General features: G+C 41.1%; 2 protein-coding genes across 10 annotated transcripts in view; one reads left to right on the top strand and one right to left on the bottom strand.

Moving 5' to 3' along the window:
* The window catches only part of RIPOR3 (RIPOR family member 3), a 53164-nt gene extending 31252 nt beyond the window's left edge, over window positions 1–21912 (top strand). For 7 of the 8 annotated variants that reach the window (XM_074920056.1, XM_074920055.1, XM_074920051.1 and 4 more), the window contains 15 exons: window positions 485–548; window positions 933–976; window positions 1660–1785; window positions 3814–3959; window positions 10786–10915; window positions 11578–12162; window positions 13326–13465; window positions 14324–14456; window positions 15222–15330; window positions 16517–16678; window positions 16860–17018; window positions 18133–18335; window positions 18607–18690; window positions 19617–19707; window positions 20831–21912. In XM_074920056.1, coding sequence (XP_074776157.1) covers window positions 485–548; window positions 933–976; window positions 1660–1785; window positions 3814–3959; window positions 10786–10915; window positions 11578–12162; window positions 13326–13465; window positions 14324–14456; window positions 15222–15330; window positions 16517–16678; window positions 16860–17018; window positions 18133–18335; window positions 18607–18690; window positions 19617–19707; window positions 20831–20931 — 2277 coding nt within the window. In that variant the 3' untranslated portion in view covers window positions 20932–21912. The remainder of the gene's footprint in view (window positions 1–484; window positions 549–932; window positions 977–1659; window positions 1786–3813; window positions 3960–10785; window positions 10916–11577; window positions 12163–13325; window positions 13466–14323; window positions 14457–15221; window positions 15331–16516; window positions 16679–16859; window positions 17019–18132; window positions 18336–18606; window positions 18691–19616; window positions 19708–20830) is intronic. The other variant, XM_074920060.1, reaches the window with a different exon arrangement.
* Window positions 21913–22902: 990 nt separating this feature from the next.
* Window positions 22903–27883, bottom strand: part of PTPN1 (protein tyrosine phosphatase non-receptor type 1) — a 45284-nt gene continuing 40303 nt past the window's right edge. For both annotated transcript variants that reach the window (XM_074920255.1, XM_074920256.1), the window contains exon 9: window positions 22903–26449. In XM_074920255.1, the coding sequence (XP_074776356.1) occupies window positions 26242–26449 (208 nt within the window). In that variant the 3' untranslated portion in view covers window positions 22903–26241. The remainder of the gene's footprint in view (window positions 26450–27883) is intronic.

Below are 27883 nucleotides of genomic sequence, written 5' to 3'. Positions count from 1 at the left end.
GACCTGACTGTTCCTTAGCAAAAAATGTACCGGAACTTGCTGCTGGCCTTTGTTTTTAATGATGCAGATTAAAAGCTTTAAGGTGTGAATGAAATACAGGTACATAAGGTGAACTGAAGCTTGTGAGATAAATAGCTTGCAGGCAAAGCTCTTGAATTCTATGGCGCTTTTTTTGCCCCTACTTAGCTTGGCTTCATGCATTCGTGAAGACAAGTGACAAATCCTCTGAGTTTCTGCTTTAATACTGGGGTCCATTATGACTTGCACCAGAAATAATGGGATAAGAACTCAATAATGAATAAGCTATGCTATTTTTACAAAACAAGTAGTAGAAGGTAACTGACAGTGAATTGCTCAAGCAGTGGAGTGGAAAAAAAAAAAGCCAAACTCCTTTAAAGATGAGATAAGAAAATAGCATGTGTGGGAGAAGGTAGCAACTGCGCACTGGTTTTCAGTCATAGTGACTGTTTGGTCTTTCTTCTAGGACATGTGTTTTATAGAAGGGGCGTTGGAGGTCCATTTGGGAGAGTTTCACTTGAAAATGAAAGGTATGTCCTTTCTGGTTTCCTTCAAGACTCATCAATTTATTTGGGGTTTCCTGTGCAGCAGTCTGATCTTTTGAGTGTCCATTTATTCAGTGTCAGTTGCTTCCACTGGCTTTCTGGATCAGACCCTGAACAGAATTTTGGCAAGCTTCTGTTCACTTCAGCACTGTAAACCAGATCTGCAATGGTGTTTTATATTTGAGTACAAAAGCTGACAAGCTTTCTTTCCTCAGCTCAGTTAGTTTGTCCCAAGAGTGTTTTGGGCTAGTAGCATAGCTTCTGCACGGAGTTGAGCACAAGGGGGTGTTAGTCTCTTTATTGCAAGCTGAGGCTTTGGGGGATATTGTACAACTCTACAAGTATTAGGAGTTTTCCTTTTCTTTTCAGGGTTGGTGGGCTTTGCACGTCTCTGCCCGGGGGACCAGTATGAGGTGCAGTATACAGCAATTCATTTTGTCCTTTATTTTACTGCTGTGCGTTTGCAGTAGAGGAACAGGAGAGCAAGGATGCAACATGTAGAAGGGGAGCAGGAAACAGACTATGATAAAACCGTGCACGGTTCTGATGAGAACAGTGCTTTGGCATGTTCAGCAGTTACTGTTCCCTCAGACTGAAGAGGGAAAGATGTGATTCCAGTGTTATGGGAGGGTTTAAAAGATGGCAGTGATTGCCTATCAAAACCAACCTGTCAGGTCTTTGTCTTCAAAGTTGCCCTCCAAATCAAGTAACAGTTGCTGCCTGTTTCTTGGAAGATTGCCCTTGGCATGATCTGAATGCGTCTTAGTATCTTACTGCGTTGCTTTTCTACTTCTAACAGTTCCAAATGAATTCCAGTGTGCCTTGTATTTCAGTACCGCTACACTCGCTATGCAACATAGTTCTGCAGTTCTTCTAGAATGGGTGGCACATGTCATTTGACACTGAGTTAGTGTTAAAACCTGCAACCTCAATTTCTGCCTCCAATCTTCTAGCTTTATCCAAGTTCCTAAATGTATAGTGATCAAAGGAATGGCTTTGCTTCCACAGTACTGGAATAGTGTGAGGCCTATGGACTGAAGGGAATATTCTGGGATATGTTGACCCAACATTTTTTTTTTTTCTTTGTGGTTTCTAGGTGTTTGTACGACTGGGGCGCCAAAAATGGAGATTGAAAGGCAAGATTGAGACCGATGACAGCCAAACATGGGATGAGGAAGAAAAGATTTTTATACCCAATCTCCACGAGAAGTTTGAAATCAAGGTGTGGTGTATAATGGTTGGATTGGAATAAGTGGGTTAACAAGTCTTCTGCCATACTACTTACCTGTTAGGCTACCAAGTGTTTGTCAAAATTCTCGAGTAGTTTTCTTTTCCTGGCCATGTAAAAGTGACAGTTAATCAGTTTTCTGCTTACTGAACAGACATCTACTGTTTTTCCTTTGCTCCTGACACTTGTAACTGTATTAATGCATCTGCTTTCCCATGTCCTGGAGTCTGATATATATGGTTGTTTTGTGTGTTGTTTGGGTTTGTTTGTTTGTTTTAAAGAAAACCCCAAGTCCTAGATCAATATCTGAGATTTTCTAGGGTGGAGACAAAAAGATTATATGTATGTATTATTTAAATCACCCATGTGGAATATTAAGTACCTGGAGTTCCATTTTCTATTGAAAAAGATAAATATGTATATGGAAAACATCATTGCATATATGTATGTTTTGAATGTGTTGTTCAAATGTCCCTTTATCTGGATGCATTGCAGATTCTTTTGTCATATTTTACTCCAGAGATGCTCCATTATCTGCAAAGAGCCAATGGCATTTCTATGCTGGTACAGACTGTACTTTATATCTTTATTTAGAGTTCTGACACTTAAAAAAAAAAAAGTGCCTTGGAAGAGGTCATATCTTTAACAGTAAGGGACCGGTGTTAGTGGCCTGTGGTATGTAGATGACACTGTGGGTACCCCTTGGGGGAAGCTTGTAGTTCTCTCAGACCCCTGTGCAGCTGCCGCTGGCATTAGTTCTGGCACTTACCTAGCAGGTGGAGTTAATCCTGAAACAGCACTTCCACTGTTGTCTGGCATCTTTCGTGGGCTGGGCTCTGCAGCATGACTCCTGTCAGCCTAAAAGGAGCTGAGATCGAAGGCTATGCTGGATTCTATTCTACTAGGAAACTGTGCCAGTGCAGGGTTTCAAGTTCTGGCAGCTGTGTTAAAGCAGCTATTGCAGTGTTCCCCTCCTATCTGGCAGAAAGAACTGGGTTACATAGGAGAGACTTTTTGGCATCTTGCCAGCACAGCCTTTGGAAATGTGCTTATAATGTGTTTTTTTTTTTTTTTCTGCCACTGCACCACAATGAAGATCAGGTGAGAGGCTAATTCAGACCCCTGTTTTCCCATAATAGTTGTTAAAACTTGTATTACTTTATATGACAATGATGGTTTTACTCTTTTTGTCAGTTTATGAAAGTCTACTGACTAATGTTCTCCACACCCTCCTGTTCTTTCCACTTTGTACTTAATAATCTTCACCCAGTACAAATACATAGCAGGTTTAAAAAAAAATTTTCAAAAAAGTTGAGGAGTGCCAAAGAGTGTTCCAAGAGAAGCCTAGCAACAAAACTTTTCCTAGCTCTTAAAGGAGATGTAGACATGTAACTAATTCCTGAAGTGGACTTCAGACACTTGTGCTAAAATTCTTTGCTGGGTCTGATGCTTTATGTGCTTCTAGAATAACTTGATCTTCAATGGGAAGTATGTTTTTATAGCAAATATTTGATTATTGTTTATTTTTTTTAAAGTAGCTGAAGAAGCAAGGTGCCAGGCTGGAAAAAATGTGGAGCTATGACTGCATTGATAATAAACTCACAGCTACCTGTGGAGCTAAAGGAAAGAACCAACACTTAGAAGTTCTGATTTTGGCCCAAAGCTGAGCTTGGGACATTAGGAAGGTCACAGTGGATGCAGAGTTGTGCTTACAGATCCTTTAGGCAATTGGTTGAAATAGTCTAATGTAGGTAGGTAGGCAGGCAAATGTACTTCCCTGTAATATATATTTCTAGGACAGCGTTATTCTAATAGGTAGACAGACTCTGTACTATAAATGACAACTATTTATATGTACACCAGAGCTAGAATTTCCAAATTTCAGGCTAATTATTCTTAAAGTATTAAGGTTTTAAGTTTGTTGTGGCTTCAGAGCAGATCTGAGCCTGGGGTGGTGTTCTTTCCATGCACATGACTTAAGATTGTCTGGTAAGATGAAAATGGATATGTTTGTCCCTGCAGGTGACAGAGCTGCGAGGACTGGCCACTATTCTAGTTGGTGTCGTGACATGTGACAGCATAAACTTCTTTACAACTAAGCCTCAGGCAATCATTGTGGATATAACTGAGCTGGGCACCATCAAGCTACAGCTGGAGGTCCTCTGGAAGTAAGTACAGCTTCAAATGAAAAAAGCTGGAGCTAAACATTTGAAACAAATCAAAGTCTACTGAATAGGTCAATTAGTAGCATTCAACATGGTAGTCCTCTTTCTTTTTGCAGAGCAGGTGCAGGATAGATAGCAGCCACACGCTTCCTCACAACAAGCCCAGCTACTGTGCCTGACCTCTGACTGTGGGACCTGCCCCCAAGGAAGGGAGGGGGAAAGGGACAGAAGCTACTTCTGTGACCCTTCAGTTCTTCTGGTGTTATCAGAGCCATGGCTAGTCACAGGAACTGACTAGTGGGGTTTTAGTTAGTTTACTACTCTTCAGAATGAGTGTTCAAGTCCAGCTCTATAAAACATGAACAATAATCTTAAAGATGTTGAAATGAAATTGGAAACAGCAGCTTTTAGGTACAGTGAAAAAATATATAGTTGAAATTTTAGGACAATCACTATTATCGGGTCACGGTTTGTTAAAAATGAAGCTTTCCCAAAGCTTTAGCACATTCATATTTACACTGTGATTACAGTTATTGATAGGAGGCCCCTTTGTGCACTATAGGGAAGCTTCGTTACAAACTCACTTTTAAAATAGTATTTTTGTGGTGTCTGTGATTTGTTAAATTGTTTTATAATTTAAATGTGTAAATTGACTTTTGTGGTGGATGACTGATGTTATTAAAAGCAAATTCTCACTTTTATGGATGCTGCACTGGAACTTCTTCCTCATTCTAGACACACCACCATAGATTTTTGAGGTAGTACCTTCTATTTCTGGTTTATGGGACTTTTGGTCCATACTGAGAGTCTTGTCTGCAAAAAAAATCAAAACTCTTTAATGTGTTTCCATTTATTATTGTCCAAGGGTTAAATCTAGCCATCTAAGTGAAGTATCCAATTAAAAAATGGGCACTCTTCAGCTGTACTTTTGTATACGGCTTACTGCAGTCCTCCGTTCTTCCCAACCCAACATGACAAACGCCTCCATGATGAGGACCTTTGTGATGACTTGTGGATCTAAGCTCTCTCCAGGAAAAGCAGAAACTGAATGATGTTCAGATCAGGAAGAGCAGGCAGCTATGCCTTGCAGGCCAGACTCAGCTATGACTTGGCCTTATACAACTCTTCTTCTCTGGCCATGCTGGTTTCTTGTCTTGTTAAAAATTAACCCAAAATAAAAAAAGCTTGTTGAATGTGTAGTCTGCCAAATGTGCCCAAAAGCCAAACATCTTTTTGTAAGAGAAAAGTTCCCCTGCCCTTTGGGTAAAGTAACCAAATGTATTTTATGATCAGACTTGATTTTTCAAGTCTTAATACCCTGTTTCTACTTTTAATTACATTTGGAAGCATCATTTGACTTAAACCTTATCACAGCCTTTTAAGACACCAACAGGAGAAATGCCACAAAGGTTTTCTGTTGCAATTCCTGTTCAAGTGTTGATAAACACTCTTCAGGTTACATTTCTAAGGTTGGGGAAAGAAAAGCTTTATTGATCAACATGCTATTTCCTGAAAGTCTCTTGTGTATGCTGTGTTTCTTGAAACTTACTGTTGACTTGTACATGCAGTTGGGCTGAAAACTGAATCTTGGTGCCAGCATCTGAAAACTTTTTTCAAACATACATGTTGATTTAAGTCAATGAGAAATAAACTCACACAGCAGAGTTTTGCCTGCACCTCTAGTTTAGGACACTTTTTCCTCCTGAGGTCTAACAATGGCCATCAGTATATGTTTTGTTTTGAGGTGTTGCTGCTCTGAGACTTTTGAGGCCTCTGTTCCTTGTTTGAGAATCTGAGCCACTAATTAGTTGGGTAACAAAGCCTCATTCCAGAAGTTTGCTGTGGTCTTCCATTATGTGTCATATGAAACTCCCTCTTACTTGTGCCAAGTGATGTGTGTATTCCCATCTGAATCTGAAAGCAGACAGATTCATGGTACAGTTATTGAAAACTGTGTGGAGTGGGGATGGGGCAAGTTGCATTATTATTTTTTTTAAATGACAGCCCTTTTAAATGAAGGTCAATTAAAATAGTCTGTTGTTTTGACATTAGCATTCCTTAGTATTGGAGAAGGAAAGGGAGGAGAGGAACATGGAACATCCCCAGCAAAGTCTAATACCTTTATTTGTCATCTCTCACCCTGCCACAAACACACACCACCAAAACTTGCCTTGGGTTTAATGTGGCTGTAAAATGATCCAAAGCTGTATATGCAGTTTCAGAGCGGAAAGGACTGCAGACAGAACCCTCTGCTTACAGAAATGCTTTTCTTATAAGGGAAGTCCCTTTTTCCCTGACTTCAAGTCTGGCATCTTAAGAAGCTTCACCTGTGTAGTGAAGGAGATGTACCTTCTTTATTGAACTGGGTATAAAATCTGTTTATGGGAAGTGTTGTACCAAGAGATGGCACATTTGTAGTGGAGCTTGGAATAAATCACTTCTACTCTCTTCTTGTTAACCCACACAAATGGCATCTAACAGGTTGACTTAATTTATTTTTGCTGGACCTACTTGATTGCCTTTCCTCACTGTCAATATCTTGCATAAATAATTATGCACATAAGTTGTTTTTACAAAAGGACTGTATGAAGAAACCCCCTTCCTGTTCTGGAATATTGCATAGTTTCTCCAATAATAGCCTAAATCACCAAAGCAAATTATATTTGTGAACTAAATTTTCTAGAAAAATGCAATTCAAATTATATTGCTGATTGTTTCAGTAGCTCAAAGCTCAGAGTGCAGGTTTTGATTGGCAAGATGAGCACTTCTGTGGCATTCAGGACAACCATCACCCAGCTTTTTGAGCTGGCAAGAGCAGAGCTGAGAGTAGGGTTAGTGGTGATGCATTTTCTTTGAGAGTTAATCCCCACTTGGATGCTTTTCTTTTTCAGCATATAAGAAAACTCCGGCTGCGTGTCTCGGCTGTGTTTAAGTTTTGTGCAATGCGTTGGTATCCTACCAAGTGGATTCTCCAGAACACTTCTGCACAGAACTGGCAGGCTCTCATCTTTGACAGCCTGTTTGCTGAAGTTGTTTACAGAAAAGAGAAGTTGTGTGGTGATAACTCAGGGTGTTTCTATTTTCAAAGATGAAGCACTCAGAATAACAGCTGCTTTTTTCTTTGATTTAAGAATAACTAAACAAATCCAGCTGATTTGCCCAAACTTCCCTGAGAGGCAAGCTTTCAGTCTAGACCTGCTTTGTGAGAAATCCAAATGTAGATCACTCTTCTACTTCTAAATGTATATTTTCTTTGAATAGGCCACTAGTCTTCTGGGCTCCTTCCTTCAACTCCTTTATAGATTACACTATGAGGAGCGTGAATGAGCTTGGGCCTGTTGCAGAACAGCTTTGTTGACCAGTTTGGCAGAAGACTTCATTTTTTTTGCCAACCTAAACAGCAGTCTGAATTATGTCTCTCACATGAAGGACAAAGAGAAAGCCTGTATTCTCTTTTCAGAACTTCAGTTAGCACCTCGTACTGGGATCTAAGGGTACCATCCAGCCAGAACCTCTCTCGTGATTTCTGCCCACTCTGAAAGTGTGCTGGCCTGACTCACGAGGGTTCGTGAAGTAGGAGAAAAAAAGCCTTAATGGAGAGTGAAAAAGAAAAGTCTGTTTTTTTCTGGATACATACCTACTGACAGTCTTGCTGTTATAGATGAAAACTTGTGTGAATAGGTAGTTACTCACACAGGTACCTTTAGGCAGTAGACCATCAATGCATCTCATGCTTTTGATGAAAGTGATGTTTCATATCTTAGTCTTGTGATAAACTGTACTAACCTTGAAACTAGTGCTTATTTATGCTTTGATGGGTAGAAGAAACCCAACAACAATCACAGTGTTAAAATTGCATGGGCATTTTCACCTGTCTTCAGTAGGGGGGAAAAAAAATCTCATGATTAACAGTGAGTCCGGCTGACCAGAATTGTTTTTTTATATTAATGCAAGTCTGGATTCCCAGGTCTAGTAGTGGGATTCGGACAGACTGTCCACCAGGAGCCCTTCCGGCCCGCTGATGTTTAATACATGGAGCAATTGGACAGGAGGGCAGTGATTAGGGCACAGTCTTGGTAGTGAGAGAAAGGAATGCAGATCCTCTGGGGCTGGAGACTGGATTGAGTTCAGCTCTTATGTGCTCTGTTTTATTACTTATGTTTCTCTGAGAACATAAATGAGGAAGTGCCCTCCTTACATACCCAAGAGAGAAATGCAACAGGGTGAAGGAAATGGTAGAAATTTCAATTATTTCATCCCTCCACAGATTTGGTGATTATAACAAAATAGTATCTTGCTGGGAATCCATGCTCAGTGCTGGCAAGGCTGAGGTACCTCTGAATGTGTGTGGATGCAAAGCTTCTGATGATGTAGAAGGCTCAATCTAGGAAACATGAGCTCTGATGAATTGTAAACCCCTTCAAGGTCAGGCTGGACATTTGTGTTTTGGTCCTGAATGCTGAAATCCTTCAATGGTGCTAAGGCAAGAGCTAAAGGAGAGTTTATGTGCTGCATTTACTTTGGCTTAACGATGATGGCTTTGTAGTGTTGTACACTTAATGCCAATACTGTGATTAGTCATAGCCAAAGGCCAATATGTTTAGCAATCTAGAAATATAATGGAGACAACAAAGATGATTAGACATGTGGAGACGCTTTCATTTTTTTAATAGAATTTTTCAGTCTTGAAGAGGTGTTGATGAATAATACTGTACAGGTGTATAGATGTTTGCTGTGGGGAATGTGGAAAGGAAATGATTAGGCACTGTTTCAGTACAGCCATAGAGACCTGCCCATGTCAAAGTACTTGTTCTACGATGTAAAGTTAAAACAAATTTTCTGCACACTTTTGACCTACGCAGAGATTTTGTCAGTGATTTTGGGAAGCAACTAGATAAACTAAGGAAAAGTGTGTGACACTTAAAGGCGATAGTCTGCTTGCAAAGTCTGGTGCCTGACAGATCTAAGCTATAGGTTGCCTCAAATTTGCGTATGTGTCTTGGGAAAGCCTACTATATTTATTTCCTATGCTTTTCCCCTGAATATCCCCTACTGGTTTCTGTCAGTGTCAAGATGCTTGGAGAGATGGATTCATAGATCTGTTCCATGATGATGCTTTGTTTGCTGTACAAATGTGGATCATGCCCAAAGAGCTTACAACCAAGAGAAAATACATGCTTCAGGGCAGACTTCATTCTTTCTTTCACCCTTCACTTTGCTCTCTCTCAACTTGTTATCTTGCAGTAACAGGGAGCGTGTGCGTGCCTGGAGGACAGCTGAAGAGCTGTATTTTGCTAGAGGATTGTCAAAGGGGCAAACCAGGTTTAGTGTGTTATTCCTGTCCCTTTCCTCTAAAGTGTCATTTTGCATTAATGCATTGCTGTATTAAAAGCTAAAAATGAAAAATCTGAGGAATGGATCCCGGTGACTCTGAAATACCACGGATAGGAGTAATTTGCTTCCTTCAGTAAACATTGGAGGCTTTGGCTAAAAGGCTCTTACTGTCAGAAACCCAGTTTATTTTCTGCATAGTGAGACAATGCAGATGGTTGTTAATGTGACTCCGTGGAACTGGCCTGTTTGAGGAACCCCAGCTGGGTGACACTGGTTAATTTAGCCAATTAACCTGTATTAGGCAAGCTCACAGAGCGTTACCTCCATGCTGAGGAAGACAGTGATGTGTTGCCCTGCAGGATGCTGTTGAGAATTGTCCCTGGGCAGCATGAGAAGCTAGAGAGAATTTGAGCTCTGTTTTTCAACTTTTGCTAGAGAGCAGAAGTTCATTTCCCTGTAACTGATTAGTCCTCATTATTGTTTGGATCTTTTCAGACTTCTAGTGGTTCTATATTGTACAGCTAAACGCAGCTGACTTTATCTGACTCTTTGGTCATTGTATTCATATGTACAAGATTACAGATTTGTTATAAAAAATTCAGTTTTTTTCAAAATGCCAGTACTTAAGTGGAAAAAGAAAGTTTCTTTTGGTGTCACAAGGCATATCAGTAGGGAACAAAAGTAACTTGTAGAAAAAATGAACTTGCTTTACTTAAAATATGGTTTCCTTGTCCTGGTTAGCTGAGTTGCATTTTGGGAGACAGTTTGTCCAAGTTTCCTTAGACTGCTTTGCAAAGGAGTTAGGAAATTAATAACTGTGATGTAGTAGGTAATTGGGAAGTCTTAGAGCAGGACTGGTCAAACTCTTGTAGACCATAACCAGTATCCTCTGGGGCTGTAACTGGACTCATCCATGACTGTATGAACCACATAACTTGCCATATTCCACTGCCCAAGCTTCCTCTGCCAGCCAAAGGAATTGTTTATTAATACTTGAAAGATAATGAAGGGTTTTTTTGGTGGCTTTTCCAGGTAGTGTGTGCTCTGCAGGAGGGAAATTAATGACAGTTTTCCTTTATTACGTGTGTTACATTTCCTTCCTATCTGGTATGGCTTGTATCTCAGTGTCTGTCCAGTGGGCATCAGTGGGCAGCCTGTGCCGTACTCGCCAGCACTGGTGCCTGTGGAGGACGCTGCAGAAGGACTGAGAGCACTTCAGACGTTTGGCCTGTTGGATTCTTCTGCCAAAGACTGTGGCACAGGCCTGTCTAAAGGGTGCTGAGAATTCTGTGGAAAATACACAACCTTTTTGCCTACCTCTTTTTCTGGTGGTGTGATCAAAGATACTGGTCGGAGAGGCAGTTTCTCTTTCCTTTTGTTCCCTGTGTTGTTTACTGAATGTCACAGTTTAAGTCCTAACAGCTGTTTCTGCTGCTAAACATTTCTATGCTTTCTGGTCTTACTGATGCTTAGGCCTTTGTATCTTCTGCTACAGCCCCTTTGACACAGAGAGCCTGTTCTTGTCACCTGGAACCACTGCCAAGTTTTCTGTGGGTAGCAGGAAGAGCTCCTTATACAACTGGACCCCACCAAATACTCCCAGCTTCAGGGAGAAATACTATCTGGTGAGTATGCTGAGGAAAGCAAAATGCAAAGCACAGACCTAGAACCTGATTTTTTGCTTAGATTAGGCTATTGAAGAGCACACTCAGAAATGTAAAAACATAGCATTCCAGGGCCTTTGTGGTTTATTTAGGGGCTTCATTATATTTTTCTTTTAACCCTTATTCTTTTGAGTTCCATTTTAGATTTTGTGAAAGAAGACAGAAAAACCCCCTGCCAAATATTCCTCTTGGCCTCCAGAATGGTCAGGTTGTGGGCATCTGCTCTGATAGTCTATGGTGGGAATCAAACTAGGAACCAGTCTGCCTCAGTGCTGTGGAGCAGAATGGCATCTTAGACGTGCTATGTGAGACAAGCCTTCCTCTTCCTCAACCCCACTTCTTGCCAAGTGTAGCCCAGGGGAATAGAAAACCCTGTTCTCTTTCTCACTCATTCAAGAGGGCTTTGTTTTAATGGTTGTTTTATATGATCCTGTTGAGCCATAGATCTCAAATACTAGTAACAGCATATATATGTTCCCCTAACTTTGAGTCTAGAGCCCTGTGGTTTTGACCAGTTCAGGTGTGTATGTTACCAAGAAGAGGAAACCACAGTTCTCCATCTTAGGTGGTATCTCATGCTTTTCGACTGCATATGTGCTCACTTATGAATTTATGTGCTACAGTCTGTTTTGCAGCAAAGGCAGAACCAAGGGGATGTGAGTGATGAAGCTCAGCCTCCCAGCATATTGAGCTACTTGGCTGCCTGCGATTTTGATGTACATGGGAGGAGCAAGCCTCATAATCCTGCAGAGACAAGTGAGGCAGACTCGTTCAGCTCTGAGGATCAGAGAGGGACAGAATCCAGAAATACAACTCCAGCTCTAGACCATAGGACGTTGCCTTTGGTGATTATTCAAGAGACTTGTGCAGAAGAGCGACAGCATCCTCTTCCAAATCACACAACTCTAGATATCCTGAAGAAGACTCCATGTGTGGATGGATTTCCAAATAACCCACCTAGTTTTCTGAATCGTCACAAAGGTAGTAGAGATTCTTTCAACCAGACCAGAAGTTGCCATCTGACAGAGCAAGAAGACATTAGCCAGAAAAGCTTGAATACTGCAAATGACCTAAAAGGAGATGGATGTACAAAGTCAATTGATAAGGCTCTCCAGGAAGTGTTAAATTTGCTGAAATTACATGACGTAGGGCAAGCCCAGCTGGAGAAACTGAAATACCAGGTTTCATCTCTGAGGGACAAATTAAAGGTATGGTAGTGTTTTACTCTTGCTCGATGGTGTAGCTTCTGCTGTTACTCCTAAAACTGTGGAAGCTCCATGTCCCGGTGGTGAAATTTGATTTAATGACGTGTGGATGGCACGTTCCCACACAGTGAGCTTGGCCACCAGAGGTCGGGCACTGCTCGGAAAAGGCAGCCTGGAGCGAAACGGCACAGGAGCCCTGTGCTGCACAGCACCTCCGAGACAGCCTTCAAACGCTGTGCACAGATCAATCATCTGGAAAAAGAAATTAAGAAACTGCCTGCAGGCGAAGTGGAGACTAGGCTGGGCTAAGCAGAATCTGAACTGTATGTCAGAGCCTCTGCATCTTGGTTTCTTTCTAATTTTTTTTGATGTTTCTCAGATTTAGTATAGTTTGAGATGACTACATTGGTTCATCAAAACTAATGTTTCTCCAGGATCCCCTAGCTTTTGCAGGCAGTCCAGTCTGTCTGATAGACCATGTGATGCTAAAAACATTTCCTTCTTTAGAGGAAAGATCGTGGAGAAGAGCTTTCTGCAAGCAGTGGGTTATATTGCAAATTTGGTAGCACTGCAGTACATGAGGCCAGTGTACAGACTGGGGAGATATGATACTGTAATACTTCATCTAAGGTCTGGAATATTAAATGATGGTAACAAAACTGCATTGACTTCCTATTCCAGTGAAACCACTCTAAAAATAGAAATTAAAAAAAACTAAACTAAGTGCTCTCAAAGCAGCCCTTCCAAAGGGGAGAAAGTTAGTGCTCCCGTGAAATCCACTACTGCTCTCAGAGTTCTTGGATACTATGCTGGAATGCAACAGATCCCTAAGACTACTACTTCTAGATCTGAAACAGGGAATCAGTGAAAATTGCACTAATGGCATAAGAAGCAGAGAAAATCAGCCCTCATACCAGCCTTAAAAGTCATGGAAATCCAGAGAGGAGTACAGACAGATTAAAACATTGAAGCATATTTTGAATTTAATTAGCAACATTATTTTGGGATCAGTGTGCTGTACCAAGACCTAACTTTCCTGATGTGTTAAGAATGAAATCAGAAAAGCAAATTGATTTGTTATTAAGAGTGATTTGAAAAACAGCAAAGAACTCATGTAAAAATGGCTTGATAACTACAAATAACAATATTTTTCCTTCCATCAACAGCTAAAGACACTTCATCACAAACATTCATCTATGGAAAGTTTAATGGTGGAGACAGTACTGGAAAGTTTTGACTTTTTAAATGCTGACTGTAGTGCTGATGAGCTTTCGTTATTTGGAAGCATAAGAACAGCCAGTATCAGGTCCGTATCTGCAGCACTTTGTTACAGGGGACAAGGGAGAGGGGTAAGGAGGGCTCATCCCCGGAACTCTTACCAGTACACTGTACTTGGTGAGGTAATGGTTGTGCAGAGCTGCTCCTGATATAAACATCCAGGACAGAAACGAGTTTTTTGGAATACTCTGATATTCATAATTCAGAATACCGACCAGATGGAAATGGCAGGAAACTGAAACTGAATGTACAGAAAACACTGCAGAAGGACGCTGCAGGGTATGATGGCAGGGCTAAGGGGTGGGCTTGGCTGCCAGGAGCAGACTGCAGGAAACTGCCTTATCCAGGCAGTGCCGAACAGCTCTGTGCTAGAGAGGGAGAGCCACGGGCACCTTACACAGCTCTTCTAACCTGTTCTTGCTTTTGAATTTAGTTTTGCATTTTGCAAGTTGCAGAGCATTGGAATTTATGTTCCAGAGCTACGAGCCTGATCCTGGGAGACTTATTACACTCCCAGTATCATCGAGCTGGGAGAACACTGGGGGGGGATTTGTCCTGCGTGCTGCTTTTGCAGGTCACCTGCAGCAAATGAGTCAGCAACTCGATTCATGTTACATGGAAGCATCTACAAGTATTGATTCTTCAAAATGGGATTTTGTGGGGTCAACTGATCTGGTATTACTGTTCTGGAACGAGTTTTAGAAATTAAGTCTTTGTGCTTTTAAGAGGGGTTATAAATGCAATAAAAATGCTTTTATCTGTTAAATGCCACCTGGTTTGTACCTTTGCAACTTGCTTGAAGGCTACTATTGAGACTGCACATCTTCATATTTATTTAGTGATGATAGTTTTAACTTTTTTCTTTTTTTCCCCCTCATCTCAACAGTACATACAATGACAACACACTTCAGTCCGTGAACTGTGACATGAGAACAGAAGCAAGAGATGTGACTACTGGTGATGACAACTTAGACACACTTTTGATAACTCATCTGAAGCTGTGCAAAGGTCTTTTGCAGGTAGGGAATAGCCTATGGGTCTCCAGGGCACTGCTGGTAATTGTTGATTCTGATAATGGACAAAAGTGAGTATGTAGCTGGTTCTTTTATAAAAGCAGAAATACTCAGAAAAGAAATTGAGTCCAAAAAATGTAGTGTATACATGTGTACATACAGAACATGTCATACAAAGCTCTGCTGCATTTTTTTTTCAGCCTCTGGGTTTTGCTGAAGCTCTAAGAAATGCCTTTGTGCCCAAAGCAGGCTGCTAATGCAGTAGGACAGATCTGGGCTGAATTGTGTATTGATAATGGGGATCAATATTTTAATGAATGAAAAACTGCTACTGCTAGAATGAAACTGGTAGCATGTGTAGAGCAAGAAAGAACTGTTACCTCCCCTTGAGACCTTATTCTCAATTTCAGTTACAGTGCCCAAGCCCATTATCATCCTCAAAGTATTCCCTCTAAGGATGGGCAGCAGAGGACAGCGTGACTGTTAGCATTGATCTGCTACACAGTCATCACTGGACAGGGGCAGGGAGGAATGTCAGATGCTGGACAGCCTGTCCCAGCATAATGTGGCTTACTCATCCTGTTCTGCTGAGCAGATTTGCACTCAGAAGTGACCTGTCCATGCTGTGACGGGAAAAGAGGCCTTTCGGGGGCAGCTGGTGTGTTTTTCTCACAGATTTTAGCTGTTTGACTCTAAGAAACAAATCCTCATTCATCTTGACTTTGATACTGCCTTTGTTTCAGCTACTAAGATAAGCATGTTGCATTTCAGAAACTGAGGTCACCAAATGTAGCCCAGGTTGTCCAGGAGAACATTCTGGAAGAAGTATCAGAGCAGACGCGAGTGCTGGGGGATGTTTTGGATATGTCTGTTGAAGAAAGTGAGTAGTATCTGTGTTATTCCAAGGCATGCCAGAGATGTGAGAGGTTCAGGTACCTCTGCTTGAGTTTCCCCAGACACATCAGTGTTTCATTCTAATTCCTTAGAAACATTCACATAATTAAAATAACTCTTATATCTAGATTCTTAGAAGAAACAGGGTTCATCGTTTACTTGTTTTTTTTCCCCTGTGAGGAGGGAAAAGGTTTGAAGAAGTTGTCTTAAAGAAATAGTAACTGAACTGATACGTATTAGAGACAGGGATGTTATGATGGAGTTTGCAGTCAAAGAACAGCAGAATAGCTTTATAAAATCTTCTTTTATATCTGTGCTTTTACTTGGTAAGCCCAAATTCTGTAGGCATTTGCAAGAGAAGTTTGGTGTGCAATTTTTCCCATCTCGAGCCTTCCCACTACTAAATTCTTCCACTGACTGTTGGATATGACAAAATGATAAAGGCACAATGGGAGACTTTGAAGGCTTTTGTTCTCTTCTTGGTAAATATAGCGGCAATATTGCAAATTTTAGTTGGAAGCATTTGCTGACAGATTTTATCCTGAAGGATGTGAGAATAAACTGTTCCCTGGAGCAAAGCTCTAAAGGGCCTTTGGTACAATGTGATGAGGAAAGTGTAGGAGTCTTAAATGCAGAACACAAGTTCCACATCTTTGTAGGTAAGAGGGTTGATGGGGTTTAAATGATAGCAAGAAACCACAGGGTATTCCTTCAAGTTCTTTTCTGAAGTGTTTGATGAAAGAAAGCCTGCCTCAGCCTCTGCACTGAGGCTCAGAGTTCTCCACTTGTGCAGGTTTGTACAACAGGATCTCTGAAACGCTTGGAACTGGCACGTCTCCAGCTGACAGAAGTGGAAACAGTTAAACACAGAACTTCTGAAACTTGACTCAGATGCTGGGATAAAATGAATAATAAGAGGCAGAAGAGCTGTTAGGTGTCTCATTTGGGTCTCGTAATCACAGTTTAGGAGCTCAGTCCAAGCCTGGTGAAATCAATGCTTGCAGATGTTAAAATACTGGCAGCAAATCTCCAGCTTTGAACAAAACCATCCGTATAACACAAATACAAGTTAATGCTGACACATCTCTAGATGTGCCATCTGGTGCCTAATTTCTCATGTAAAATCCAAAATCTGCTAGAGCTCACTAACTGTTTAAAATGTGATTTTTCAGTTATTCAGAAGACTAAAAAGAAGAAGCACTATCTGAAAATCTGGAGTGATCTTGCAGAGCCTGGCAGCATCTTGTTTGCTTCAGCAGAAAGATTCCGGCAGGCACTAAAATACACAACAATGCTCAAAGTGAAGGAAAAATACCCTGGTCAATTAGAAGCAGGTACCAATCTGTTCCTTGCACACAAGGCCACTCGTTTCATTTTATTGTGTGGCTGAAAATTGTCCTGTATTTTTAAAATTGTGCATTTTAAAAATAAGCTAAAACTCTTTACTTGTTTTGAGCATCTTACATCTCACCAACCTTTCATTTTCCCATTTGTTCTTTTCTGTGTTATTTTCAGTATTGCAGAAGTTACTAGAGCAGATCATCACCTGTGATGGGTTACTCCTCTCTCTGTACCTCCAAACAGAACTGGTTACTTTATTCCAATTTTATAGCTACCTGGAGAAACACCACATCACCAGCCTGGAGAAACACTTGGGAAAACTTGCTAAAGAAGGTAATGGCAGTGCTTGGCTCCTTTGCTTGAACTGACAAGCCCAGTAGCTGGCTGTTTCTCTGGGGGTTACAACTGGAGCTACACTTCCAAAACAGTAAACAGCCCAACCATTGCATTGACAATTTGTTGCCGTTTTAATTCCCTTTATGACTGTGTAATTTTAATTAGAACAGGAAAGACATGCTTGACTGCCATATCTAACCGGGTAGAAAGAAGAGAGGTGTGAAGGATGGGTTTATCTTAAGTGCCCTAGAAAGTAAGTTCTGTGTTATTCTGAAGTTAAAGCAGAAAAAAAGTTGGCAGCCATCTACAGCTGGATTCTAGGGCTGGGTAAATGTCTGTACCTTTGTGTGACTCTTGAAGCTGTAGTCAGACACAGATAATAGCAATAACATTTCAGAGATTACTAATGTGCATTTTCTAGCATGAGGTAGCCAGTGTCTTGCTGAAGCCTAGTCCAACATGTGAAAGTACTTAGTCTGTATCAGAAAAGTTATTTAAAAAATAATCCTGATATTAGCTACGTCTTTAGTCTTATTTTAATGCAGATGACTCATCTGGTGGGGACTAAGACCTTGTGCATTGCTAGTCAGTGAAAAGACCTGGAATATTCTTTTCACTGAAACTGTAAATCCACTGCCTCTTTTTTTTTTTTTTTTTTTTTTAAGAGTAAGGGTTTTCTCTTTGACCAGCACAGCAAGATCTTCCAGGGATGTTTAAAAGTATTTTGCTTGATTGTGTTTCCCTTACTATAAGACTAGACTGTTTGTCCTACTGGTCAAGGGGGCAGGAGTTCTTTTGCACTGTATGTTGTGCTCAGTGCACCTGGGTCCTAAAAGGACCAGGGCGCTGCTGCGCCCTGTGAGCTCTATTGTGAAACAACAATTCCTGCTCCGTTTGTCAGCCAGTCCTGGCATAGGAGGAAATGAAACAGATGGGGAAAGAAGACAGGATGGTCAAAGGGGCAGTCGTCCTTGTTCGCTTCCTGCCGTGCCTGGCTTGCTCATAAGCCCTGCGAGTAACTGCTTGTGCCCAAAGGAATTAAGAGGAATTTGTCTTTTCTCCATAATGTTGTCTTTTGTCAGTTAGTGAAGTTGAGTCCTTTCATTTGCAGTAATGCTAATTGAGGAGCTGCAGTGCCCTGGACGGCTGAAGACTCTTAAAAAATTGAAAGGAAAGCGACTGAACAAACTCCAACCTCTACCACAGACTTTACGGCTACTTGGGATTTTACAGCTAGATGACAATCACCGCGTCAGCAAAGCAGCCACATCCTGCCTCTCCCGTGCAGCCACAAACAAGAACTTCAGGGAAAAGGTAAAGACTGCAGTGCTTACTGGCTCTTCTAAATAGATGCTGAAATACATGGAACTTGTTTTATCCCAGAATAGCACTACTGTCCTCTCCCCACACTTCATTAATCTATTTACTAGAACCTAAACTACATCAGTGCTCAAGTGGTTTGTCTATGTCCTTTATTCAAGTCGAGGGGAAAACCTGTGCTAATGTCGGTCTGAATTTGAGTGCTTGATTATGCTCAAGTTTACAAAGCCTTTCTTCTACTTTTTTTTCTCTTTTTTTCATTTAGGCTCTCTTTTTTTACACGGATGTTTTAGCTGGCTGTGATGCAAGACTTCAGCAAGCTGCATGTTTGGCTCTTAAAAACCTCAGAGTAAGTATTTACAGCTCTACTTCTGCTGTGCATGTCTGGCCAAAATTGCTAGATGCAAAAGTGTATCTAGCTTTTTTTTTTTTTTCCAAAGCCGGTAGGGTTACTTTTTCAGCTTCCTTCTATTGGGCAGCCAAAGAATTCATGAGTTCCAAAGTATTAACGTTATTGTTCAAAAGGCAGCAGGCAGAGGGAGCTACAGGCATCTTGGAGTTCGTCTGATCTGCTAGGCACAGTACAGTGGCAGGAAGGATGTTTTCTGACTTCTGCAATATTATCAGTCAGTGTCTGTTGTCCTTCACCACTGACATGCATGTATTTAAATCAGCAGTAGTCAGTTATATATGGAGTCAGCTTTAACTATAGAAATTTAAAGTTAAGTCAGTTCATCTTTGCTTAACAAAAGCTGATTATAGTCAGAAAAGTAATATTTTGCATTGCTGTTGTAAGAAACTGTCAGAACAGATTTAAAGCTTTCCAACAGCCACAAGTCTGTAGTAAGTTAGTTTGCACACAAGGGATTATTGTGAGCACTGTTTCTACAAACATGTCACAAGATAGGCCCAACAAATCGGTCTTGTTCTCAAAGTCAGATTTGCAAAGCAACTGTTGCCCTTGTACAACCTGCATTAACTCTGAGTGAAGGTCCTGGTTGGTCTATGCTAATCTAATGGTAGAGCAGCAGCAACCTGTACCCTAGAACTTTCACACTCCTTCATGCCCTAAAACAGCTGAGAAAGTAGCAGAGGTGAGATCATGTTGAGAAAAATCAACTGCAAGCTGGTATGTTGGGGGAGAAAAGAAAGGTCACAGCAGAATTCAGATGCAAGAAGAGATGGGAGTTAGTATGGATGTGTTTACCTTGCAAAAAATGTTCATCGAAATACTTCTGAAAAGCTACTGTTGCAAATTTTTCTTTTCCCAAACAGGGTGTTGAGAGTATTGAGCAGGTCGCCCACCTGTGCCAATCTGAAACAGAGGAAGTTAGGAATGCAGCCAGAGAAACAATGCTGTCCTTTGGTAAGCCCTTTGTACAACCTTGAAATGGGGATTCTGAAAACATAATGTGAAATAGTGCAGAATCAGAACAGGCCTGAAGTGCAGCCTGAACACATCTAGGACAACAGAAATGCTTCATGAACAGCTATTTCATACCATTAAGATAAGCCTTGTATCACATATAAAAACCAAAGGCTTCCATTAAAGTTTGTGTAACGAGACCAAGGAGATTGCTGTAGATAAGTGCTTTAAGAACCACTAAACTTTTCAGAAAGGTGGCAGATAAGTACTGAAAGTGCTGACAGTGCTGCTAGAGTACTTCTTCATAGTAGTACTGGCATCAGCAATTTTCTCCTCCTAGATTTTGCAAAAAGGATATTTAAACCTGGCAGATCATAATAAAGCCTCTTCTAGCTCTGAGATCAGCTAAACTGATTGAAAGATCTTTTATATATCAGAACAACAACAGACTCTTTGGGCAGATAATCTCTTCTAGCCACCTACAAACTGACCAGTTATTTCTAATATTGATGTTCCTGTTATTCAGAGGGGAACCTTCTGAAGAATGGACGGGAGGGGTAAAGAGTACAAACAGAATGGGTTTATTCTGGTTCATTACCTGTTACTTCACTGTTGAGCTACTGAATTCAGGTGGAGTTGAGCTGCTAATGAGATGTCAGTGTTTCCAATTTGCTCCTGTCCAGGATCTGTACTGCTGCAGAAGGCACAGAAGTGCCCAGGCTCAATGCACGGCTGCTATAGCATAGTCCAGTTTAGCTGGGAGACAGTAATTTCCCTGTTCTGTTCTTCCTAAAAACACTTCGGTTCATGCTTAGTTCTGGGGGTCTCCAGACTTACTTCATGGAAGCACTCAAATTCACATGTATTACAAAACAAGTTTTCCAACTGTGATGCTCCAAACCATTACTCATGTGGAAATGTTTACAGAGGTCTGATTTTCCACGGTGGCTTCTAGCAGTTTTTGGAAAATTATTCCCTTAGAGATGTGTTTGTCACTATTGAGAGTTCTTGTTAGTTCCAGACAAGGTCGCAACAGAAGTATTTCTAGAGTATCATGTTTCTCAGGGTGTTTCTGACTGCTTTCTCTTCCTCAGCATGGGATGTATTTTCTCATTCTCCACAGGTGAAAAAGGACGACAAGCCTTTGAGAGAATGGACAGGATTTGCTGTGAATTAAGAGAAACTGTACAGCAAGAGGCTGAAATTGAAATCACAGTATTTTAGTAGTGGAATAGGAGGAGCTGAATAATTGCGTCCTCACAGCCACAAATGGGTGCCTGAGGATTTTGTTTTGTTGTTGGTAGTGTCTGGTTTACTTACGCCCTGCTCTATAAATGCTGCATACTGACAGAGTACAGGTGTGTTTCCAAAGCAGGGAGCGTTTGCAGTCTGCACCAAGGAGACTGGAATACATTTCCTCCCAGTCTCTCTGCACATGACGGAGAGTCCAGCGCTGGACAAATGAAAACCAGGATCTCTTAGAATATGTGACCAGGCTGTCACGTCATTTGAGTTAAAATCCCCATCTCACTGGAATTAGCTGCCCCTGCTCAAACTGTAAATCAAATAGGATCAATTTTCCTATAAAGTTATTTTATTAACTTGGCCCTCCTCGAAGAGGAGAGGAATGATCTCTCCACCAGTCCATCTAGAAACTGCCACACAACGGATCATTTCCATCAACTGCCATATGTGTTAGAAAAACTCCAGTGGCATTGCTTGGTGCTTTCTTTTCCTTGTACAGTTTAGTTGCAGAAGGAAAGCTTGTTACTTCAAAAGTTTCTTCATAATTGTTGCAACTTAGGACAGGTTCAAGCAAGGACTGACAAGGAGGGTACTGAGTCTGTCTTCAGCAGTTTACAACAGGAAGGTATGTCTTGCATTTGCCATGTGCAGCTCTGACTGAGGTATGGACAGACCTGTGTATGTTGGGTTTTTTTAAAGTATTTTTAAAAAATTTTTTCATTTAGTCATAGATCAAGACCTCTCATAATCATACACCCACTGTCAGGCTCCTTACTCAACACCTGGGTAACTTAGTGGAGGGTAGCCCTAGAGATGCCTGGCTTCAGGTAAAATACTTGAAAGGGTTTAGATTGTGTGTATATATATTTTTTTATATATATATTACTTTTCTATTCAGTATTTATTTGTTGGATTTCATACTGTTTTCTAAAATTCTAATAAAACATTTGAGACAATCTCCTCCAAGTGCTTCATGCTGCTGTGCTTGTAGCATCGGGGGCAGGTACAAGGCAACAACCCCCCCAGAGAATTAAGATCCATAACTGACCCACCTCTCGGCCCGATCCACAGCGTGTCGCCCACCCGCTGCTCTGCCCTCCCTGGAAGGCTCAGGCTGTGCCACCCAAACAGGCCGGGCTGCTGCTGGGGGTCAGTTTGGAAACAGGCACCTTGCTCAGAAAGCTGAAGTCAGGGCCGTGGTGCTTAGGTCATGCTGTTCTCTAGCAAAGCAAAACTTAATGGGCTGCTTATCTGAGCTGTAACTGCTTTTAATTTACAGATTTATTTAAAAGCAGAGTTTCCCAGAAGGGGGAAACAGCTGGTGACTGGGCTGCCCTCTCTTACACGTCAGCTTTGTGCCTGAGCCAGGCTTTAGCTCCTAACAGTGCTGACAGTTTGAGGGGCAGCGCATGAAAACTCCCCACAGAGGTTCTAAGACCACTTTATGAAACTACTGAAAATTCTCCTTTCAAGCACCTCTTCTCCATTTGTAGCTTTCATTAAAAATGTAAGCAAAAGGTAAATACTTCAAACAACACGGGAATGGGATGGCTGCAGCCCTCTAGCGCAAACAGGTACGTGACCATCGCCCTCCCAACCACAGCCTCGTGTTAAGGCACAACTGAAACTCTTGCAGAAAACCATCTGTGCTTGAGTTACTACACTTTTTATATTACACTGATTCGTGAGCCAAGGTAGTTAAAAAAATTAACTGTTTAACATGAAAGACTAAAGGAGAGAGAGGTATGTGTCAGGGAGAGATAAGGATACTAATTTCATTTATTCTCTATTGCTGGAGCTCTGACCTACAATTAAGTTCTTACAGTAACACTTAAATAGCTTTCCTCTACAAAAAAACCCCACTGAATGTTGCCCTGATGTGCATGTGGTTCAAAGCAGGAGCCAGGGCTCTGCCCTGGGAAGACAGGAAGCAGTGAGACTCACATGTACGTTCTTTAAAAAAAGAATTTTATTGTTACAACTAAAATGAGAACTGAAAACTTGTATGGGAAATTGAAAAACTGTACAATTTTACTATAACCTGTGAGGTCTTTGCAGCGGCTTACACAAAAGACAAGATACCTGAAAATGTATTATACCAAAACATTTAGCTTTTTTGGTTTTTTTTAATTTTTTTTAAAAAAAGTTTATTCTATGGCAATCTGTAAAAAAGAAAGACCTGATGAGTAAATATTTGCTTAAGGCATATAGCAGAGCAGCTCACTAACTTTCTAACAAGTTTAACATGGATGTTTGTCCATTTTCCAAGAATAGGTTACCCAATATTACCCAATACACCCACTTTGAAACGCTACTGTATATACACACCCAAACTACTACATACATATACAGGACATCAAAACAAAAATGTTTACAGTTCAGTATCATAAGCCTTATACACACCTCACTGGGCTTGTGGGATAGGCCACTGTCTATCCCAGGACAGTGTAAGTTCTGGCTTTGGAACAGATGAAAGAGAGGGGCAGAAAGGGAGATGTTCAAAACCTTATCTCTGTAGAAACTTTCTCGTTAGAATAATTTGCAAGTGAATTATTGTGGATTTAATGGAAGGATGCTTTGCTTTCCCGTCAAGCCTAAAATTTAAAACAGTCCCTCTTGGGAACGGTATGGAGGTGGTTTCTGTTTCTTTGTTCTTAAATGGCCACCACTTCTGGAGCCTGTGTTTCTGCAGATCAAAGCATCATCTTGAGATCTTGCCGAAGAGGCTTTTTCTCTCGCTGCTCCAGCGCAGCTGCCTGCAGTGACCAGAGGTGAGGTGTGAATAGGGCTTACTAAACTCTCTGGAATGTCTGTACTACACTTACTCAGCTGAAATGAACCATGCTCAACAACCGGGTTACACTGAGTACGCAGAAATTCAATAGGAAGTCATGCCAAGTATTAGGCGAGTACATGTTATCTGATAAACACCAAATCAGTCCATCGCTGAACGAAGATACTTTCAGCAACACCCTTGGAACCACAGCCACTTAATGATCAGTTCATGCAAATATAATTTGGGCACATCAGGAAGCAGAAATATAAGTTCTTTCACCTTTCAAGCACATGGTATTTAATCAGGACACTAGAAGACTTTACATGCATTTTAATACAAATGGGGTACAAATGTTGCCTTAGCACTATTCTACCAGGTGATGGAGAGAATAGTGGGGACAAAGCAATCACATACTGTATCTTAAATACACAGATGAGCCATTATATATTACCATTTTTCTATACTCATTTTTCATGTTTCCAATAATATAACTAAATATTGACTGATTACAACATTCCTCCTTTCAAGTACTGGTCTGACCAACAGTCTCACAGGTAAAGTATTGATTCCCAGTACTACCTGAGGATTTATTATTGTACTTTTGAAAAGCCCTTGATGCAAGCTTAACAAAACACGAAATAGAAATCTAACTCCCACCCCCACCCCCTTAACCAACTTATTCACTGAAGGAGAAGAGCTACACCTACAGACAGCTTTGCAAAAATAAATATGGAGTGGAGAGAGACTTACATCAGATACTCCATAGCGATATCTGCACTGAGAATGGTGGTTAAGTGCTATAAATCTAGAAAAACTTTAAAAATAAAAAAACTGATTAGTAACACTGTTGCAAATCTGCTGTCATGGTTTAGTTTCAATCACTACAACTTTCCGCAGTGTTTACTCCCATTGTCTGTGCCATGACATGAGCAAAGAAATCTTTGCTATTATTGTTTCAGCTATTAGTAATTTGGTACTAACAAGAGGAACAGCATTGCCTAAGAGTGGTTAGTGCAACGCCGACTTCCAGTCACAGTTCTACCAATGCACCCAAATCCTTATTTACAAGCACTTTACATTATTCAAGCCCCGGGCCCTGCAGGACAGGCCCCGACTGAGCAAAACAAGGTAGACACAGCATGGCACAGGACAACCCCCATCTCGCTTCGCTTGCCTTGGGACAGCAACAACCCTGTCTGCAGAGGTGCAAGACTTACCCTCTCGCACCACCATGTCTGCTAATTAAGGAAGAGCGTATCTTCAAGCCAAACTAAAGCCAGTATTTTAAATCTTTGCTTTTAAAAAAGCAGAACACACAAATGCTTGCATCATAAGCCAACTGATACGTTCACAGACCAACATGTCTTCTGTTGAACTTTTTACACCTTAAGGAAGCTGCCACAGCTTTAATTGCTCTGGATTTATTGAAATGCTTTCCTGTTCATGGCCTGCAATGCCTCCAAGCGCGTTACCTCTCCAGCCCTTGCAGGAAGCATGCTATTCCTTCTGGAGCAGGTGTAGAGTGAAACTGCATTTTACATTCCAAATGATGAGGTTTAAGAACTGGTCCTTCTGAATGCCAACTGCACAGCTGCAAAATGCTGGTGGACATGTTTTGGTTGAATTTCCCTTCCTGCTTCTCTCCCTACCCTCAACCTCTCCTAACCCAGAATATAAAAGTAAAAACAGCTTTACAAAGGATGGTGCAATGTAAATAGGCATATGTGCAAGTAGAGTGCAACAAAAGTCAATGAGGAGATACACTTATTAAAAAAAAAAAAAAAAAAAAAGAGCTTGACATGTTGGGATACCCTGAGCAAATGCAGAAGCCTGTTTCTATAAACACATGTAAAACAATAAGCTCTTTAAGAACAGTTATGCCAAGATTAAATATATCAATACCACAGGCACTGCCCACAACTCAGTCTTTAATGATGAAGCAAGTTAAAAAAAAACCAACACAACAAAACAACCCAACCACAAACACCCCTCCCCCAACACCCTCCCTTCCAAAAAGTTTACATTCTTCAGGTATGTGGGTTTCTTTCTCTTTTTTTGGGAACTCGTCAATATAAGTCATGTATTTGGTTACAACACTTGGAGAGTACAAGCAAGTTTCACTTGTGCCTAGTTTTTCTGAAACACAAAAGAAAAAGAACTGGCTTTTTAAAAAAGGCTAAAAACAACAATGTGTTGTAATTCTATTATTTAGTTTAAAAAAAAAAGAAAAAAAAAAAGGAAAACAGACTATTTGGCATTTTTTCTGCTTACTCCTGAATATTTTAAGGCCCTGAGATTAGAATATTATGTTCTTGGGACCACAGGGCTAGATAAAACCCTAGTGCATCAATTCTCTCTTTAAGCCCTAACCAAAGTTCTGGCCTTTCAACCTAAGATCTACCTCCACTGAGACAAGGCTCACACGCCTCCACTAGCTTGCTTTCAGAGAAGTTTATTACAAACTGATCGAATCGTTGGTGTTTTCTGCAGGGTCAATCTTGCTGGCATGTCCATCAGTGAAAACACACCCTGTAACAGAGATAAGCTCCTGCCGTGAGGAAAGTGAACATGCATATATTCACTAGAAATGGCTTCCAAGTTGTCATCATGTTCTCATCATCCTCTTCTGAGTTTTCTGACTTCATCGACTCTTCTTTGTGGGGCGAGAGACGCAGATTTTCACCAACAGTTCTCCTTCGAATTTCAGTGTCTTGACTAGTGCTTAAGGACAAAGAAATAAATATTCAGTACTGGATTCTCCGTCTCGGAGAGAAGCCACGCGGCCTCTCCAGGGGCATGGCCTCACCCACTGAACACCATGGGCAAAGTCGGACATCTCTTGCTATCAGGAGCTGCAGCAGATGACAAACCAAAGCTTATCACTAATTATTACAGTTCTGGCTATTAAATTACAGGTTTAGAACAGGTCTTGTCATCAAAAGCCATGCTTGGGAGTATTTTGTGCCCTTCAAAGGATAAGCTGACTTAGTCTTAAACACCACCCTACTCCTACTGCTTATCACAGATCTGCTACCTGCACCGAGACAAGGAGTGAACCTGCACAACTCAAACCTACACCCAGGACAGGAAAACATTAAGGTTCTAAAATCAAGCACCCACCCAAAAAGTCAGAAAAGGAAGGAACTGTGGTTGCTCTTGCAGCCATAACTTAGAAGGAATGGCTAGATGCACTGCAATAGCTTTTAATGATGGAACTGAAGATCTCACCTTTAAAGCTCTCTAAACATGTTTTTGTTTGCAGATACTAGACCTCCACCCTGTTGGCAGTGTAGTGAAACCTAAAGAGGCTTCTTAAGCAAGCAGGAACTTTTATATCTACTGTACAACTTCTTCCAGCTGAATTTAGAAAGCAGAGCATCACCACGCTGTGAGAACCAGAAGGGTAGTAACCAGCAGGGAGATTTCCTGGACATCTGCTGACAGTCTAAGTGTAGAAGAACTCAGGAACCTTCCACCCCAGACACTAGAATATCTGGGCAGGAAAATAAATGTGCTTCAGACTTTTTTCCCCGCACCCCTGCCAGCACAATGTCCATTTCCTACCCCTCCATCTCCTCCAGTCTCACACTGTCCCCCATCCTTTCACATCAGACTGCTTCTCTACTCTATTCCTTCCCCTCCTGCCTAGCAAGTTGCACTTTCTCCCCTTCTAGACTCACTGTCCCAGACGTGAGGACAAGAGCAATGATCACAAAGGAGGCCTGATCCTGCAGCAGCAGTACTGGTACAGAATGAGGGAGCTCAGGATTCAAATCCTGGCCTTCCCTAGTATGCCTGAAACATCGCAGGAAGTCAGATTTAACTTTAGCCAAGTAAAAGGTAGATGTCTAGTCAGCCTCTACAATCAATGAAGACAGGCAGTTCCAGAGGATGACTCACCTCCAACCCCAGACAAGGGACTATAATAAATGAAATTAATTGAGTCTCTGAGCTCTTTAGAGCTGGACATGTTTTACGCTTATTTAAACTACACTGTGTAAAGTATTTCCAGGAAATCATTTATTCACTGAGAAACTCAGATTTATATAGCTAATAAGACATCAGCTTTAAATTCATGCTCTTCATTAGGTGTGGAAAGCATTAGCTGGCATCTCACATCCCAGGCAAACATTCTGGTAACAGAACTATATTGTC

This window comes from Athene noctua, chromosome 16, assembly GCF_965140245.1.
Source record: "Athene noctua chromosome 16, bAthNoc1.hap1.1, whole genome shotgun sequence".
NCBI classification, from domain to species: domain Eukaryota; kingdom Metazoa; phylum Chordata; class Aves; order Strigiformes; family Strigidae; genus Athene; species Athene noctua.
The sequence above is the reverse complement of the archived record's forward strand: the minus strand, read 5'-3'. Positions and strand labels throughout refer to the sequence as shown.